Genomic DNA, 14,710 nt, shown 5'->3' on the forward strand with positions numbered 1-14,710 from the left:
TATAAATTGTTTAAAATTATAACACGTGATACCTAACGTCAATTCGGATTAAAAATCCAATTAACGGAGTGAACTCTCGGGCCGCCCACGCTTTTGTCATTTGAATACGGAAAATAGTAGGTTGTTACAAAATATTATACATCGGAGTATAAAGTTACGGTTCTTTAAAATAACAAGCTGTGATGTCAGCGTCGTTGTCTCAGCTATTTACTTAGCGTTGTAAATAATTAATTAGTGGTGCGTTATTATAGATGTATTTACATAAACAATTAATTGAAATAATTTCCATTAGATTGTATTTAAGACCGGCTAAAGTCCTTAATGAAATCAAAACAGAGTTATAATTTGATAAATTGTATAATTCAAACATTTAAGATTGTCTCCTATTACTATGTATCTTTGTCATGCAACAATAGGCAATATTGCACACTACCAATTGCAGTCAGAATAGGCACTAAATTACGTAAACCGTTACGAGCCCGACTCTAAATTAGCTGGCAAGTGTTTATGAATCATTAGTTCCAATACAATAAACAAAAGTGGATTGTTATTAATCAACAGTTAGCACAATAAGTAGCGGCGCGACTTTACTTGAAAAGTGTAATCAAGCTATAAACTTTACTTTTAATTTGTTACGGTTAAAGTCAATTTGAATATTTATTGCTTTTGTCTACTTTACACTTAAAGTATTTAAGAATACTAAATAAAACGCAGTTTATAAACACCTTTTAAACGATATTTTTAAACGATTTGATCTTAACCTGACTCGGGTCGGTCAGGGAAGCAGAATTTTAGTATTTTGACCGCACCCCCACCCCTGTTAGCAAAAGTAACTAAAATTCTCATCCCCCCTCTCCCATGCATCTCCTGTAAGCATAGATAGGATATAAACTTTATAAAATGTGTTTAAATATGTTTATTTTTATTTATATATTGAAAAATATTGCTGACGTAATCACTGTTCAGACTCCCCATCCCCCATGTCATCGAAAATAAGCAAACAATATACCTCCTTACCCCCTTTAGGGCTTACGTATTACTTGAACGGCCCCGTATACTGAACAAAATCTAAATAGAGAAAAAGAAATCATTCGAATTTTTTACTTAACATCAGTTTTGCAAATCTATATTATATGCTTGGACATAGTTACGACGGCGTAGACTTTACAGTTAATCATGTATTATGTATTTCGTCAAATGCTTGCGGTCCGAGAATTTTAATAAAGCAGTAAATGTTTATATTTATTTATTATAAACGATAACCGATGAGACCATTTGGTAGAGGCGAAGTGCACCGTTACAATGTTATACATTGGCTGTCAATTAGTATGCATGGTTCCGTTGGGTTTACGCGCCGCACCAGAATCGGCCGATCTCCGGAGAAAGCCAGCGTTCCGCTTATAGAAACCATTTGCTGACACAAATTACTCGTAAATTAATCGATTACCGACAAAAACCATGTCCATAGGTTCTAGTTCAAACTTTATCCGAGTGCTTGAGATAGTTAATAGCACCGCGTACATTTGCCAATTTTAGATTCTGAAGGCTTATTTCATTCTATTATGCTTATCGTTTTGCATACATATTCATGACAATATAATGATGTTGAGGCTTGAGTTAAGTTGTAAGTAATCGTCGAGTTTGTGTCAGAATTGTAACAACCACGGGTAGGTACTTCGTACTTTTTGTTTATTTTATAACAGTTTACATGATAAAGCCATATGGATTTACGTAGATGTACACCTATGTGTCAAATACAACCATAACGTTAATGGATTCGTTAGTTTAGGACTTTCGTACGCCATCTACGGGAATTTAACCATCCTTCAATTAGATCTCACGATTTTCTAAAATTATAGTCCGGAATTAATTTTAAATCATTTGCATCACTGCTTGCAATACTAAGTCATATAATATATTATCATAAGTTACGTGACGCAGTAATAGTTTTCCCATGTGTAAGTGATAAGTAGTAATTGTAGATAAAGCAGCAGGGCGGGTGAGGTTGCTGAGGCGGGTGCGGCCGCGGTGATGGCTCGTCGCGCCAATCCATCACAGCGCAGCGCTATCCGCGGTGCTTTCTCGTCGTTAGCCCTACATGGTATCAACGGCACCACGCCTTGCGCGAGACATTTCTTTTTTTACATCATTTTCTAACACGTAGATAGAAATCGCCCTCACGGCATATATAACTTTTTTACGAATCGAAAACACTCGAACCCTTTTCATATGTTTTAAACAGTATTATAATGTGTAATGTACGTATATGAAATTAAAATGCGTGCTACGACGACGTAATCGCCCTCGTTTAATGTAATAGCAGAGAAATGCTCGACGGTAATCTCGTTTTGCGTATTCGCGAAATGCTTACGGCATTTTGTTGTTACTTTCGCTATTAAAAGTGAGTAATAAATAAAGCAAGAGCGTAGCTCTTTGGCGTCTTCTAATGACTACCCTTTGCGTCAATTTATGGATTTCTGCTAAAGCCTAAAGTTATATTATATGTATGACCGTACCAGCAATCGCACAAATCATTAATTAATATTAAACATATTTGTATTTGTTTCAGAGCGTTGTTATGCTAATGTTCAGAGAAGAAAAATCGCCCGATGATGAGATTAAAGCGTGGCAGTTTTGGCACGGCAGACAACATTCCGTCAAACAAAGGATATTAGACGCCGGTAAGTTATATAATACTTCCTTATCAAACAACCAACAGTATGCCTTCCTATTAGTAAACGGTACTCAGTACTTATCCAATTATAAACATATTAACATCATAATTGTATAAAAAATGGCTAGCTGGTTTTTGCCAGTGTAGGTATCAAACAGTAGCCGGACGAGAAGCGAGACACGATATTTGCTGCACAAAAACACTAGAGTGCTCGAGGCGACACACAAATAGTTGCGTGCGCGCGAGGGTTCGCGGGCGGGGGCTGACGGAGGACGGCGGCGGACGGCGGTGGCGCGGCGCCCACTCGACACGCAGGACCTAATTATCGTGGTGCGAGCAGATAGCGGCAGAGAGCCACCGCGCCGCAGCTCCGCAGCGCGCCGGGGACGCATCCGCGCACCCCGCTACGCATTATATCTCGTTAGGACATTTGCATAAATAACGCGCACGACGACCGCAGCCCACACTCGCCCGACAACCTATCAATCGCTTCGACTAAAAATAAAAACCCGTGGCGCCATCCACCGCCTAGCTTTGCCGCGCTACATCGCCGGTTGCGGCGCGCTTCGTATTACTCTGTGGATGAAACGACATTGCCAACAGCGACTAGATTAAAGATATGGAACCGAATAAAACGTTTCCACGAGGTGAGGTTAAATAAAACGATAAAGATATCCGTCGCAATGAGCTCTTAGAGTTAACAGGAAATCGTTAAAATTCGTGAGAAATCTCCGGGCTTGTTGCGACGAAGCCGCACCACCTGTAGTTGTACATACTCGTAATGCGTTGCGTTGAAATTAAATGTTAACGATGTTTGGACTACGAACTGTACGGAGTCGCGAACCATGCACACTGTACGAAGAGCAACGATTGTGCGTCGCACGTCGTAGATATTCCTATTGAACTACGGACGCGTGCGGTGTAATTCAGATGTACAAGAATCCAATCGTACAATGTTATCGGTACCTCGGACATAATTACAGCAATGATGTCTGGGAGCGCGCACTCATTAGCATGTTAATTGTGCGAAGAGACTCAGTGTGACCCCGCGCATCTCGAGCGCTACTACAAACTTAGAAAATTATTGTCTTTGATAATATTGCTAAACAGGACAACTTTATTAGCAAGCGCGACAATATTTAACAAATATTTACATTCAAATTATACGATATGCGTCAAGTGACCATGTGCACAGAAATATAAAAGTTTTTAATAGTTTAGCGGCATTTTAAATGAGAAAATCATGTTTATTTTATAAATGTGAGGGATCAACCAAATAAAAATTGCGTCATCGGTGGAACTCTTGCTTATTAATCGCTTGAGTCGAAGTTAACAGCGCTGATATATGACACTTTACACACTCTAACATTACTTAGAGAGGCCTCTGGCATTTGTAATGAGTGACACCGCGGCCGTAAGCACTGCCTATAAATTAAATCTCAAGGAAAATAAAAACATGGAAGCCATTAATTCGCGCGGCCGGGCCAAGTTTAATGTCAAGGTTTTTTAGATTATCTCGATGTTAGTTATGTTTTTTTTGTTCAAGTTATTATGTAGATTCAAATAATATCTAAATACAAAAGTATGCTGTCATTTGCTTTTAAAATGATATAAAAGTAAATTATAAAGTACACTGTTTCTTATGTCACAAGGTGTTTTTAAATAAAGTTCACTTAGGTACACAACACAACAAAACGATCCCGTTGTAGGTACCTATATAATATTTTGTGAGATTTTAATATCAACTATGTATCCATTGAACTCGTATTTTCAAAGTAATTTTCTCATAGTGTAAGAAACTATTTTTCTCAACGTAAGTATAATATCAATAATAGTTTAAAGGTATGTGAAATTAAGTTTCCACAATGTATCAAATCCACGTTAATCTTAAAATTTTAATAAAAAAATATTTAATGACTTTGGTTACCTTGTTTGCTAATTCTAATAGAGTATATACTATATACTTGTTATACGACGTATATACTTCATTCTATTACTATGTAGGTAAAACTCTGCAGATGTCCATTTGTATACTTATATACTTTAGGGAAGTTCCTTGATAATATCTATAGATAATTTTTTAATATTATTATGACATCATGCTACGTTCAGATGACTAGAATTCTTTATGAATCATTGCATGAACAACTATGTAAATAATTTCTAAATGTTTTTATTAAACTTACATACTAAACTTAAAGATAATTTTCTATTTTTGGTATTCATAATTTGTACCTTTTCGTATAAAATGTAGACTTGCAGACTCGCTTGGACCAATTGTTTAATTATATTAGGGTACAGTTATCCGTTAGAGGCTAATAGGTATACGGTAGGGAACGAACTTGGGAACAGCGTCAAGGGCGACATCGGACACCTGTGTGTGCGCAGGCGTGTGAAAGCGGCGCAGAGTAAAAATGAGGAGCGGGGGTCGTAACGCACCGCGCCTCCACACAATGCCTTCTCCGATTACGTTCATGTCTTCGTGCATCGCGTGTGCCACTGCGCCGGCCGCTCGATGCAGCAAAACTTCTTCGCTTACACGTTTATCACTTTTGACACTTTTCAATTTGTTACACATTAGTTCCATATTAGATATAAAACACGAACTTGCTTCGTTATTAAATCGTTGAGGTGGCTATACGAGTGAGTCATTACATTACAAAATACTAATGCTTGTTTTATAAATGAAATATAGAAAACATAAGATAAATACATTTAATAGTGTTTCATGTAAACAACTTATCCGCCTAGGAAAGCTGTTCCCAGTTGTTATTAGTTTGTAAAACGTGTGCACACGAAATATAGAGTCGGGAGTAGGTGGGTGGATTTATTAGCACGTGGCAGGACATTGGTCGGACTCATAAATTTGCGCGAGGCTGTTAAGACAATAAGGCAGCTAGAGGGCGGGTGGAGGTACAGTCCCCTGCAGTCGGCACATAAACTCGTCAGCGGCCCACGGGCCAGCGAGCCGCGCCGCCGGCTGCCCGCACAGATCGATAGCCGCCGGCCCACGCGCCGCGCCACCTCTACACTACAAAATACAGACTCTACGGTCCACACTTAATGCACCCACATCTTTACTAATTTACTTTTTACTTCTACATACATTACCTATATTATAGGTTCACTGACGACCTCATAGTCCTCCTGCTCTCAGGGCAGCCTGTTGGTTGTACTTTTCTTTTCTTTTCATATTTTCATTATACCTAGATCTAAGAATAGTTCAATGGACGATTTTTATTTGTAATTATTGTTCTATGAATTTAATGCGACATTCAGAAGGTAAATACCACTTTGGTATACAAACATATAAATAAATATGATAATATGAAGCGATCAAGATAAACCTAATGCTAAATCATTATAATTAATATATGAATATGAAATGTTAAGCATTGTCTTCCGGATAATAATAAATAAAAACATCTTAACATTAAATTATCAAAATAATTATCGTAGATGTTTAATAAATTTTGATATACTTCGTATTACTTACATCATTGTACCAATATTTTTAAGCTATTGTTTCTGTATTGTCGTGTTAATAGATCTTACACATAAATAACAGGAAGATATAAGTCAATGTTACACTAATAATAAAAACAAATCTAAATAAACAAACCAAACCACTTCATTCACGGAAATTATTATTGTTAGAGCCAATGATATTTTATTAAAAAGGCACATAATATGCCGCATTCGGCTTTCAAAAACGGCGTATTATCGCACACAAAGATAACTTACCATTATTATTACCAAATAAGTACTTATAACATGTGAAAGTAGCACGACATATCATAATACTCATTATTATCATATAGGACATTTTATCAAACATGGTTAGACAACAAACTTCAACAAATGCTCACGCGTTTCCAAGGCCGATTTTGTCAATTATCTCTATTTCAGCATTGTTTATAATGCATCTACACCTTTATATTTTAAAAATAATATTGGTTGGAGCAGTAGAGTTAATCAACATCGTTTTCATATTCAGTATAAAAAAGGAGTAGATATTAAATATTAGTTCGAGTAGATATTATTACAGCGTCATGCTACAACACCAACAGGTACAAAACAATTTCACTACAATTTATAGATGACAGCGATATGGCATAGCAACCGCTTCGTCCTTAGAGTTTCTGTGCTCTAATTTCCGGAAAGAATTTAAAATTAATCAAACCAATATACATAAGTGGCCGTATTTGTTTAACGTCCTTGTTTATAAATGTAGCGGAAACGTTTACAATTAGAGCGAACGATTTATATTAATGGATTAGATAAAGTACAAGTACCGCCACAAGATGATTTGTCACCGCCAGGTTCTATTAAAATAATATACTCCTTAAATACGTAAGGAATAAAGTTAATAATAACATACTCAAATCTTGTGAGGTAAAGTACGCTGTACAATATACACGTGTAGTTACAAGGATGCGAGGTAAGTTGGTAACGTTGTGGACAACTTGATCCTATCACGTGATTATTCACGCCCCGCAAATAAATTTCCGTTCCTGATGACGTATTGTGCGCTGATATCTTAATCGAAATCTCACAGTTGCTGTACAGTTACCCGAAGAAGGGATTAACAACAATTTGTTACGTTGTTTCAGACACTAAGAACAGTATCGGTCTGGCTGGCTGTATCGAAGAGGTGGCGCACAATGCCATCGCCGTCTACTGGAACCCTTTAGAAAGTGCTGCTAAGGTAATTATTTTTCGTTAATTTATTAACATTTTATACATATTATGTAAGCGGTCGTTTATTCGGTAACATAAAATTTTTGCAATGTATCCATAACCAGCTACCAGCTTGTAATGTTAGTCCACTTTACCTCAGTCTAGCCTGCCATGGTCTATGAAGATAATGTTTACTAATACCTACTTTCAATTAATAATGTAAGTCATCAGCTATAATTAATATACAACGCGTATTTTTATAGTAGAAGGTGAAAAAACGGGCAGGTGAGTCATGATGGTAAGATCACCACACCCTTTAAAAATACACACTGTTCAAAATATAATTGTGTCGGGGTACTTTTAAGGAGGAAAACTTTGAAATTTGTAGAGACTGGGGAGAAAAGGAGTTATATTCACGGTTCTAAAAATTTTAGTGGCCTTACGAAACGCGAATGGTAAAGTGACTATTCTAAATCACTTTTCTGAGAGAATGTATTACTATCCAGGTTAATTCGATCTATACATTGTTACATTCAAAACTGTCTACAGCATGACCCTGTCATTTAGAAATTCAAATTCAATTGAAACGATTAGGTAATAGAAGTTAAAACTGCACTTTAACTTTATTACGTACACAAATTGTAATTAATAAATAGTCCATTGCCTCTTTGGTACAGTTACATTGATAATGAAAAAAAAAAAACATGTATCGTCCGCAAGCGCTAAAACCGGGAGCCGCGTCTCGCTCTTGGGTCCCTGTACCCGAGCGCTCTATTCATGCGCCGCGCGCACGCCACTAGCGCCGCCCCGCGCCGCGCCGCGTGAGTCGCATAAACGTGTCCACACCAACACTCATTATATTATTGAATAATAAATAGCAGTCTTTGTTTTAATTGCTTACATAAAATTATACAGTACCTACCCGCGCTGTTAGCGCAAAAACGAATACTTCATTGATAATGTACATAGCCTTTTTAATATTCATCAACAATTAAAAGTCCGCGTGAAATAGCCTCAATTCTATGACAGTATGCTAATGCCAGTCAAGGTAGTCGTTAGCTTTAACGACTTATACGTCGAATCACAATTTTGTTTCTGATCATAAAATTGATAAATAAAAATTAACCTTGGGATATTAAATTAATTAGAAGTTGAAACCGTTTCATAGTTAAGTTAGCTTTTTGCCTCGGGTTTCTTTTATTACTGTAAATTGCTCCCGTACCCGCGTTTAGCTACTGGTCTGTTATCGATATCCATAATTATTTATTGTTGGTCGGGAAACCGTGGCGGATGCGAGTTGTTTGCGATAGATAATATGCGTACGAGCAGGGATCGGTAGCGGTGTCGACGGTAAAAACACAAGGGGGTCATTTGCATAGACTGCGGTAATAAGTGGGCGGCAAGCACACGACAGCCTAGCTTCAGTGCGGCCGCGACGAAGCGCCTCCCGCATTAGTACCATCTCCAATAATTATTACACTAGCAAACATGGAGTTCTCTATTACTTTAAGCTGTACAATTAATATTATTAATTTCAAAATGGGCCCCTTTCAGCTTTAGTAACTTAATGTAAATTCAAATTTCATAAAACGGACAATATAAGTAACGTAATTTTTTATAGAACCAAAACAGATTTTTTATAAACACGCCTGGTATTCGACTTATTAACAAAAATATTTTTTTACAGATTAACATCGCTGTGCAGTGTTTGAGTACGGATTTCAGCAGTCAAAAGGGTGTAAAGGTAAGTTATTGTACCTAATTATAAGATGTGGTGAGTGTATGATTAACGTCATATTTTTAGAAAATGGACGTCATTTTATATTTTATGTTAAAGGTTCTATATATAACATATTCGCACCAGCAAAATGATCTATAATATAACCGCCACTTTCATTGATTTCACGATTGTAATCAAAGTGTCGCGTGATTTCAATTTTAATTACTTATAATAGTGTGCCCCCGGCCTAAATCTTTATAATTAGTATTATGTTTATGATTTATATTACTTTTAATTAACATTATTAAATATATATATTACAATCACATCTGTAATAAATTCTGTAATAAAAACAAATAAATCTTATAATATTATACATATTATTCCGAGTATTATAGCTAAGCTGCGGAAAACAGAAGGAACAATTAATCGTATAGCGTAAACGCTCTAACATTGTGCCTCATCATTTGAACTTTGAAACCCTATTATGTTGGCTATAGATGCCTTATGATAGTATTTTTAATGACCGTGGGAATGATGCGACGGTTGTTAGTTACGTCACTATGCGTGTTTGTTTCTTGCAAATTGATAATACGGTTGCCTTTACTGTAAGCGATTAGAATAATGTTACAATGGTACGACTGAAAAATGTGAGGTCGGTAACCGCGTTGTCGCCGGAGACACACCGATAACCACGGGCCGATCCGCGACTCGCAACATAGGCGGCTCGACGCAAGCGCAACTCCGTGGTGGGAACTCTACATGTCATTCCACACAACAAAATAAATTAAAATGGCTTCATTCAAATAATTGTTTTCTTTAAAGCCAAATAAACCAGACTTTATTCCGTATTAGCCATATAATTATCAAATTCAAGTATTTTGTAGAGTAGATGTAGAGTCCATAGAATCTAAAAGTACACCGTAAATTGATGACGTGTGTCCGCACGCACGTATACTGTATAGATGTCTCTGATACGGAACCTGTCCGCTATCAGCTTCTCAATTACCGCTCCAAAGCGCAGTGACGCCGCCGCACCACCGACCTCGAACCAACGCAATTAAGACGTTTTAACGCGATTCGATTCAGACACGTGCATATTTTTTCCTTATTCGTAAATTTATCGCAATTATCCCTTATGAACGATTATTAAAACCGTTTTTTGTTATAATTCTAAGTGTAGACTTCAAGCATGAAATTGTTTAGCTCTATAACAGTCGAATTGTTCATAATTTTCTGAACGCTAGCAAAAATCTGATGCGGAAATAACGTGAGAGTTTGTTGTAAGATTTTTTAATAGACCAATTATGGTCAGCCTTATTCATGTCTAACTGTTTTGCTAAATTGACTAAAGTTAAAATTTCCAAAGATTATAATTAAAGATTGCGAAGAGTTTTTATGTTTCGATTAACAGGGAATTTCACCGTTTTGTTACAGGGGTTACCGCTGCACATTCAAATCGATACGTTTGAAGATCCACGGGACACACAAGTTTATCACAGAGGCTACTGTCAAATTAAAGTTTTCTGTGATAAGGTATGCGTGACACTATCTTAATTTGCTAAATTAATTATATCCTTTATTATAATTATTTTTATAATTAAAACAATTATTATTAGGGAGCTGAGCGGAAAACAAGGGACGAGGAAAGGAGAGCAGCAAAAAGGAAAATGTCAGCAACGAACAGGAAAAAACTGGACGAGATCTACCACCCAGTGACGGAGCGGAGTGAGTTCTACACCATGGCGGACTTGAGCAAGCCGCCGGTATTGTTCAGCCCCGCCGAGGATATCGACAAGCTAGCCGGCATGGACATACAAGGATTCTACGGACACGATGATGCCGCGCTGGCCGAGGCGCATCTGAAAGGCGCTTCGCCGTTCCTGTTGCACGCGGCGAAACCTCAGGCGCCCGCTCTGAAGTTCCATAATCACTTCCCACCAGACGCGCCAGGGTTAGTAAACAATTTATTTAACAAAAATCTTTACTTGAGTGTGATATTTAATTATATTATGCATAATATGTTGAGACATTACATAACATTTGTTTGTGCATACTTTGGTGTCATGAATATTATAAATTTGCAATTTTATTCTTTATAAAATAAGTAATTTATTAGTTTTTCAAGAGTAATTAAATTTACAATACTGTATTTCTTTATCAAGAAAACATTTTTGTAATTCAGAATATTTATTTTTTTATTAAATTAATATATTAGAAACACAATTCAATTGGAATGGTGAATGGTACAGGTACCGGGAGGTAGGTGCGCTTTCTCCGTACAGCGACCGCAAGGACTCGTTGGAGCTGGAGGGCGTGCTGGGCAAGCGGCCGCGCACCTCCACGCCGCCGCTCAGCGAGCGCGTCATGTTGTACGTGCGCCAGGACACCGAGGACGTATACACGGCGCTGCACGTCGTACCGCCCACCACGCAGGGCCTCCTGCACGCGGTAAGTGCTGCTCTTTACTTGCAACCCTGCAAGACGATACCTCGACCAAGTCGAGGTAGCGTGTTGTTGGGCAGACGCCCGTTGCACAGGCGACAGAATAACCCTGGTGATGTCAGCTAACCGCACAACTCGAATGATCGAGATTGAATCCGATGCTTTCTCGGTTTCTCATCGTAACTGTGTTCCTTGTTGGACGTGATTGTTGTTAATACTGAAAGGAATCGAGACGCTTCGTCCGCACCGCGGGCGCTGGCCCCGCGCCGCCGGGGCCGCCGCTCGTGGCGCCGCTGTAACCGATGTGGCGCTTCATAACCCCGTCTAATACAGTACACACGATCATCATAACTGCATGTTGTAATTAACACCCGCGCGGCCGGCCGCTGCACCGGGCTGGCATCTCGTCCAGCCCTCGCGTTCGACTCGACTAAATTTTCTGTACCACTAGACCGGTTACTGAAATTTCTTTCGATCCGTAAGACGAGACGTCTCGGTTTAAAAAAGCGAAGGCTCATTATAATTTCTTATTTTTTGCTTATTTTCAGATTGAGAATAAGTACAAAATTTCAAGTTCGGCAATTAATAATCTTTATCGAAAGAACAAGAAAGGGTAAGTTTTCATTGGCCTCGGGCAGTTCTATTAGTGTGTACACACCGGCCGCCTCGCGTTAATGAAGCATCGCTTGTCAGAGGGCGCGCCACTAACTATACAACGCTTAATCTTATGTTACACCAACAAAACCTTTGGTATCCCGATTGATTAATATAGCTTTATATGTTACCGTAATTTAATCACATTCCTTAATCCGACATGACACCTGAATCTTATATTAATTAGCTTTGTTTCTGAGCACTCTCACTACATTAATAATAATTAATGTGCACTTAATATTAATCTCACTATTAATCTGTGTTTAAATTAGTAATATTTGTGAGTTTTTTATAATGAGAATTGAATGTTTTAATTTGAAACCAACGTCAATCAGAACAAGTCCAATGCAATGTGTTTCCCGACAGATGTATGAACAATAAACCTTTTTTCAGGATTACGGCCAAAATTGACGATGACATGCTGGCGTACTATTGCAACGAAGACTTATTCCTTCTGGAAGTGCGGCCCGCGGCCACCGAAGAGGAGCGTCTCTACGACATCACCTTCGTGGAACTGCCGTCGGAACACTAGCGGCCGCTGCTGTCGCGTATTCCGACGTTCTCGGAGCTAAGGTTCACCAAACGTGGCCACTGGCGCCGCAACATAACACAATATATCAATACTTTTTTTACATAAATGGACAGTTTAGTACTACTTAAACTTGGAACATTCCCTTTTAGCACTCGAGTGAAAATCTTTTTTAATGGGATATTACGTTTCAGAGAGTGTCGATCTCAGATTGAAATTTATTTTAAGTGATGTATCGTCATAACTAACTGATTGTCACAATTTGCCTTGGTTGTAATTTAATAAAAGTGGGACCATATTGTAAATATATCGTAGCGCCTTATGAAATCACAACGAAGCTCAACTATTTGTAGTGATGGCAGAAATATGTGTTTGGTAACCAGATGCTTCGTTTATTGAATGATATAATAAATCTTATTTGTTAAATGAGTGATCTGTTGCTAAATGAAAACGCGCGTGCCATTCACTTGTTTATTAAAATAAGTATGTAGTTAACGTTTCAACAGGTACCTTCTAATCTTGCCATGATGATAAAGTAAGAATTTCTTGTCACAGATCATTAAAGGATAAAGTGCCTCTCTCATTATAATTATTATATTTTTAATGTAAGTGAGTTAAGTCAAATTAAATGCCATCCACTTTGTTAAGTTTGTAAGCTTAAGTTTGCTTTATAAGCTCGCTCAATTCATTCATTTAGTACCTAAAAAAGGATTTTAGTTTTAGGATTAAACATTATGTTCATTGCTTCCAATAAAGTGACTATAAAATATTTAAAAACATTTGAAATATTTAAAACATTGACATTAAAATATATTACGTAGTTAAGTATTTATAAAACCGCAGTAATAAACGTTTGGTATCAATAAATTTTAATTTTTAATGTCCATTGGTTGTTGGCGTGTTAAAGGGTATGCTAAAAATGGAAGCAATGGATACGAATATGATTTCCATGTTATAAACAGTCTCAACTTTGCATAATATTTACTTAACATACATAATAGTCAAACGCATAGTCACGAATGTCCATCTGAACAACATTAAAGTTATTACCGACGGGAGTGGTTTACGTTTAAGTTTAAGATTTTATGATAATAGATTTTGTTATTTTAAATGAATTTCGTTACGTAGGTTATCGGGCCATGACAACAATTTAGTTTATGAAAAGTATTTTTGTCCAAGACTTATTATTTATATTATAAGATTTCATCTCAATTAGCAATGTAAATTGACGTAGTGATTGTCACTTTTGGATTGACTAATATTTAACCCGTACACTACCTGGGACGTCTCAAAGCATTGTGGAGTTGTTTGTAGTCCAAACCTCTGACCGTCGCAAAGTGGAACTAAGTGACGTGGGTACATTATCCGTAGTACAGAACCGAACCGTAATCTTCCGAAATAAATCCAAAATTTACATTGTATCCTTAAGTTTTCTCCACCGATTTACTGTATTCGAAATTCATGAGAATGTCCTGTACCTACCGTGGATAGGATTGGTCGCAGAAATAATCAGCTGAGATGTATAATGAGAAATGTGCCTAGTGCGATCGGTTCGATTAACTGCCATATTATGTCATAATTTAGAATACGTAATGATTTTAGATGTATAATTTTAATTATAGCTCGTATTACTGTGTCACATGTGACTTGCAGGTAGACACCGAATTTTATATTAAGGTAATGTTATCGATATATAATGATGTACTTTATATATTGTATTTGTATATGTTTTGTTTCTGTCGAGGTGACGCAGAGTTGTGGTCGTGACTAGGTCCGTCCGTGGTGTCCTCTTCCATTGTTTGGCTCGTGTACACTTGTTAATTTATCTTCACCGCTATTATGGAATTTTAAATTTCGCTTTCGTCTCGTTATATATTATACGCGTTCATTGCTCAAAGTCTGCATTTGCCATTAACGCGAGCGGACTCTAACGATATTGTTTTTATACTTACTTTTTACTTATTCAAGTAACGATATTTATTTATGTACTTATTATTATTATTATAAA

The 14,710-nt window shown here is 37.3% G+C and overlaps 1 protein-coding gene across 7 annotated transcripts in view; it reads left to right on the forward strand.

The window, feature by feature from the left end:
• Positions 1 to 14,413, forward strand: part of LOC115450822 (protein grainyhead) — a 125,670-nt gene extending 111,257 nt beyond the window's left edge. For 6 of the 7 annotated variants that reach the window (XM_030178971.2, XM_030179052.2, XM_037442627.1 and 3 more), the window contains 8 exons: positions 2,570 to 2,681; positions 7,288 to 7,382; positions 9,042 to 9,098; positions 10,512 to 10,610; positions 10,694 to 11,028; positions 11,327 to 11,525; positions 12,068 to 12,132; positions 12,567 to 14,413. In XM_030178971.2, coding sequence (XP_030034831.1) covers positions 2,570 to 2,681; positions 7,288 to 7,382; positions 9,042 to 9,098; positions 10,512 to 10,610; positions 10,694 to 11,028; positions 11,327 to 11,525; positions 12,068 to 12,132; positions 12,567 to 12,705 — 1,101 coding nt within the window. In that variant the 3' untranslated portion in view covers positions 12,706 to 14,413. The remainder of the gene's footprint in view (positions 1 to 2,569; positions 2,682 to 7,287; positions 7,383 to 9,041; positions 9,099 to 10,511; positions 10,611 to 10,693; positions 11,029 to 11,326; positions 11,526 to 12,067; positions 12,133 to 12,566) is intronic. The other variant, XM_037442628.1, reaches the window with a different exon arrangement.
• Positions 14,414 to 14,710: the final 297 nt, after the last annotated feature.

This window comes from Manduca sexta, chromosome 25 (genome assembly GCF_014839805.1).
Source record: "Manduca sexta isolate Smith_Timp_Sample1 chromosome 25, JHU_Msex_v1.0, whole genome shotgun sequence".
Lineage (NCBI taxonomy): Eukaryota > Metazoa > Arthropoda > Insecta > Lepidoptera > Sphingidae > Manduca > Manduca sexta.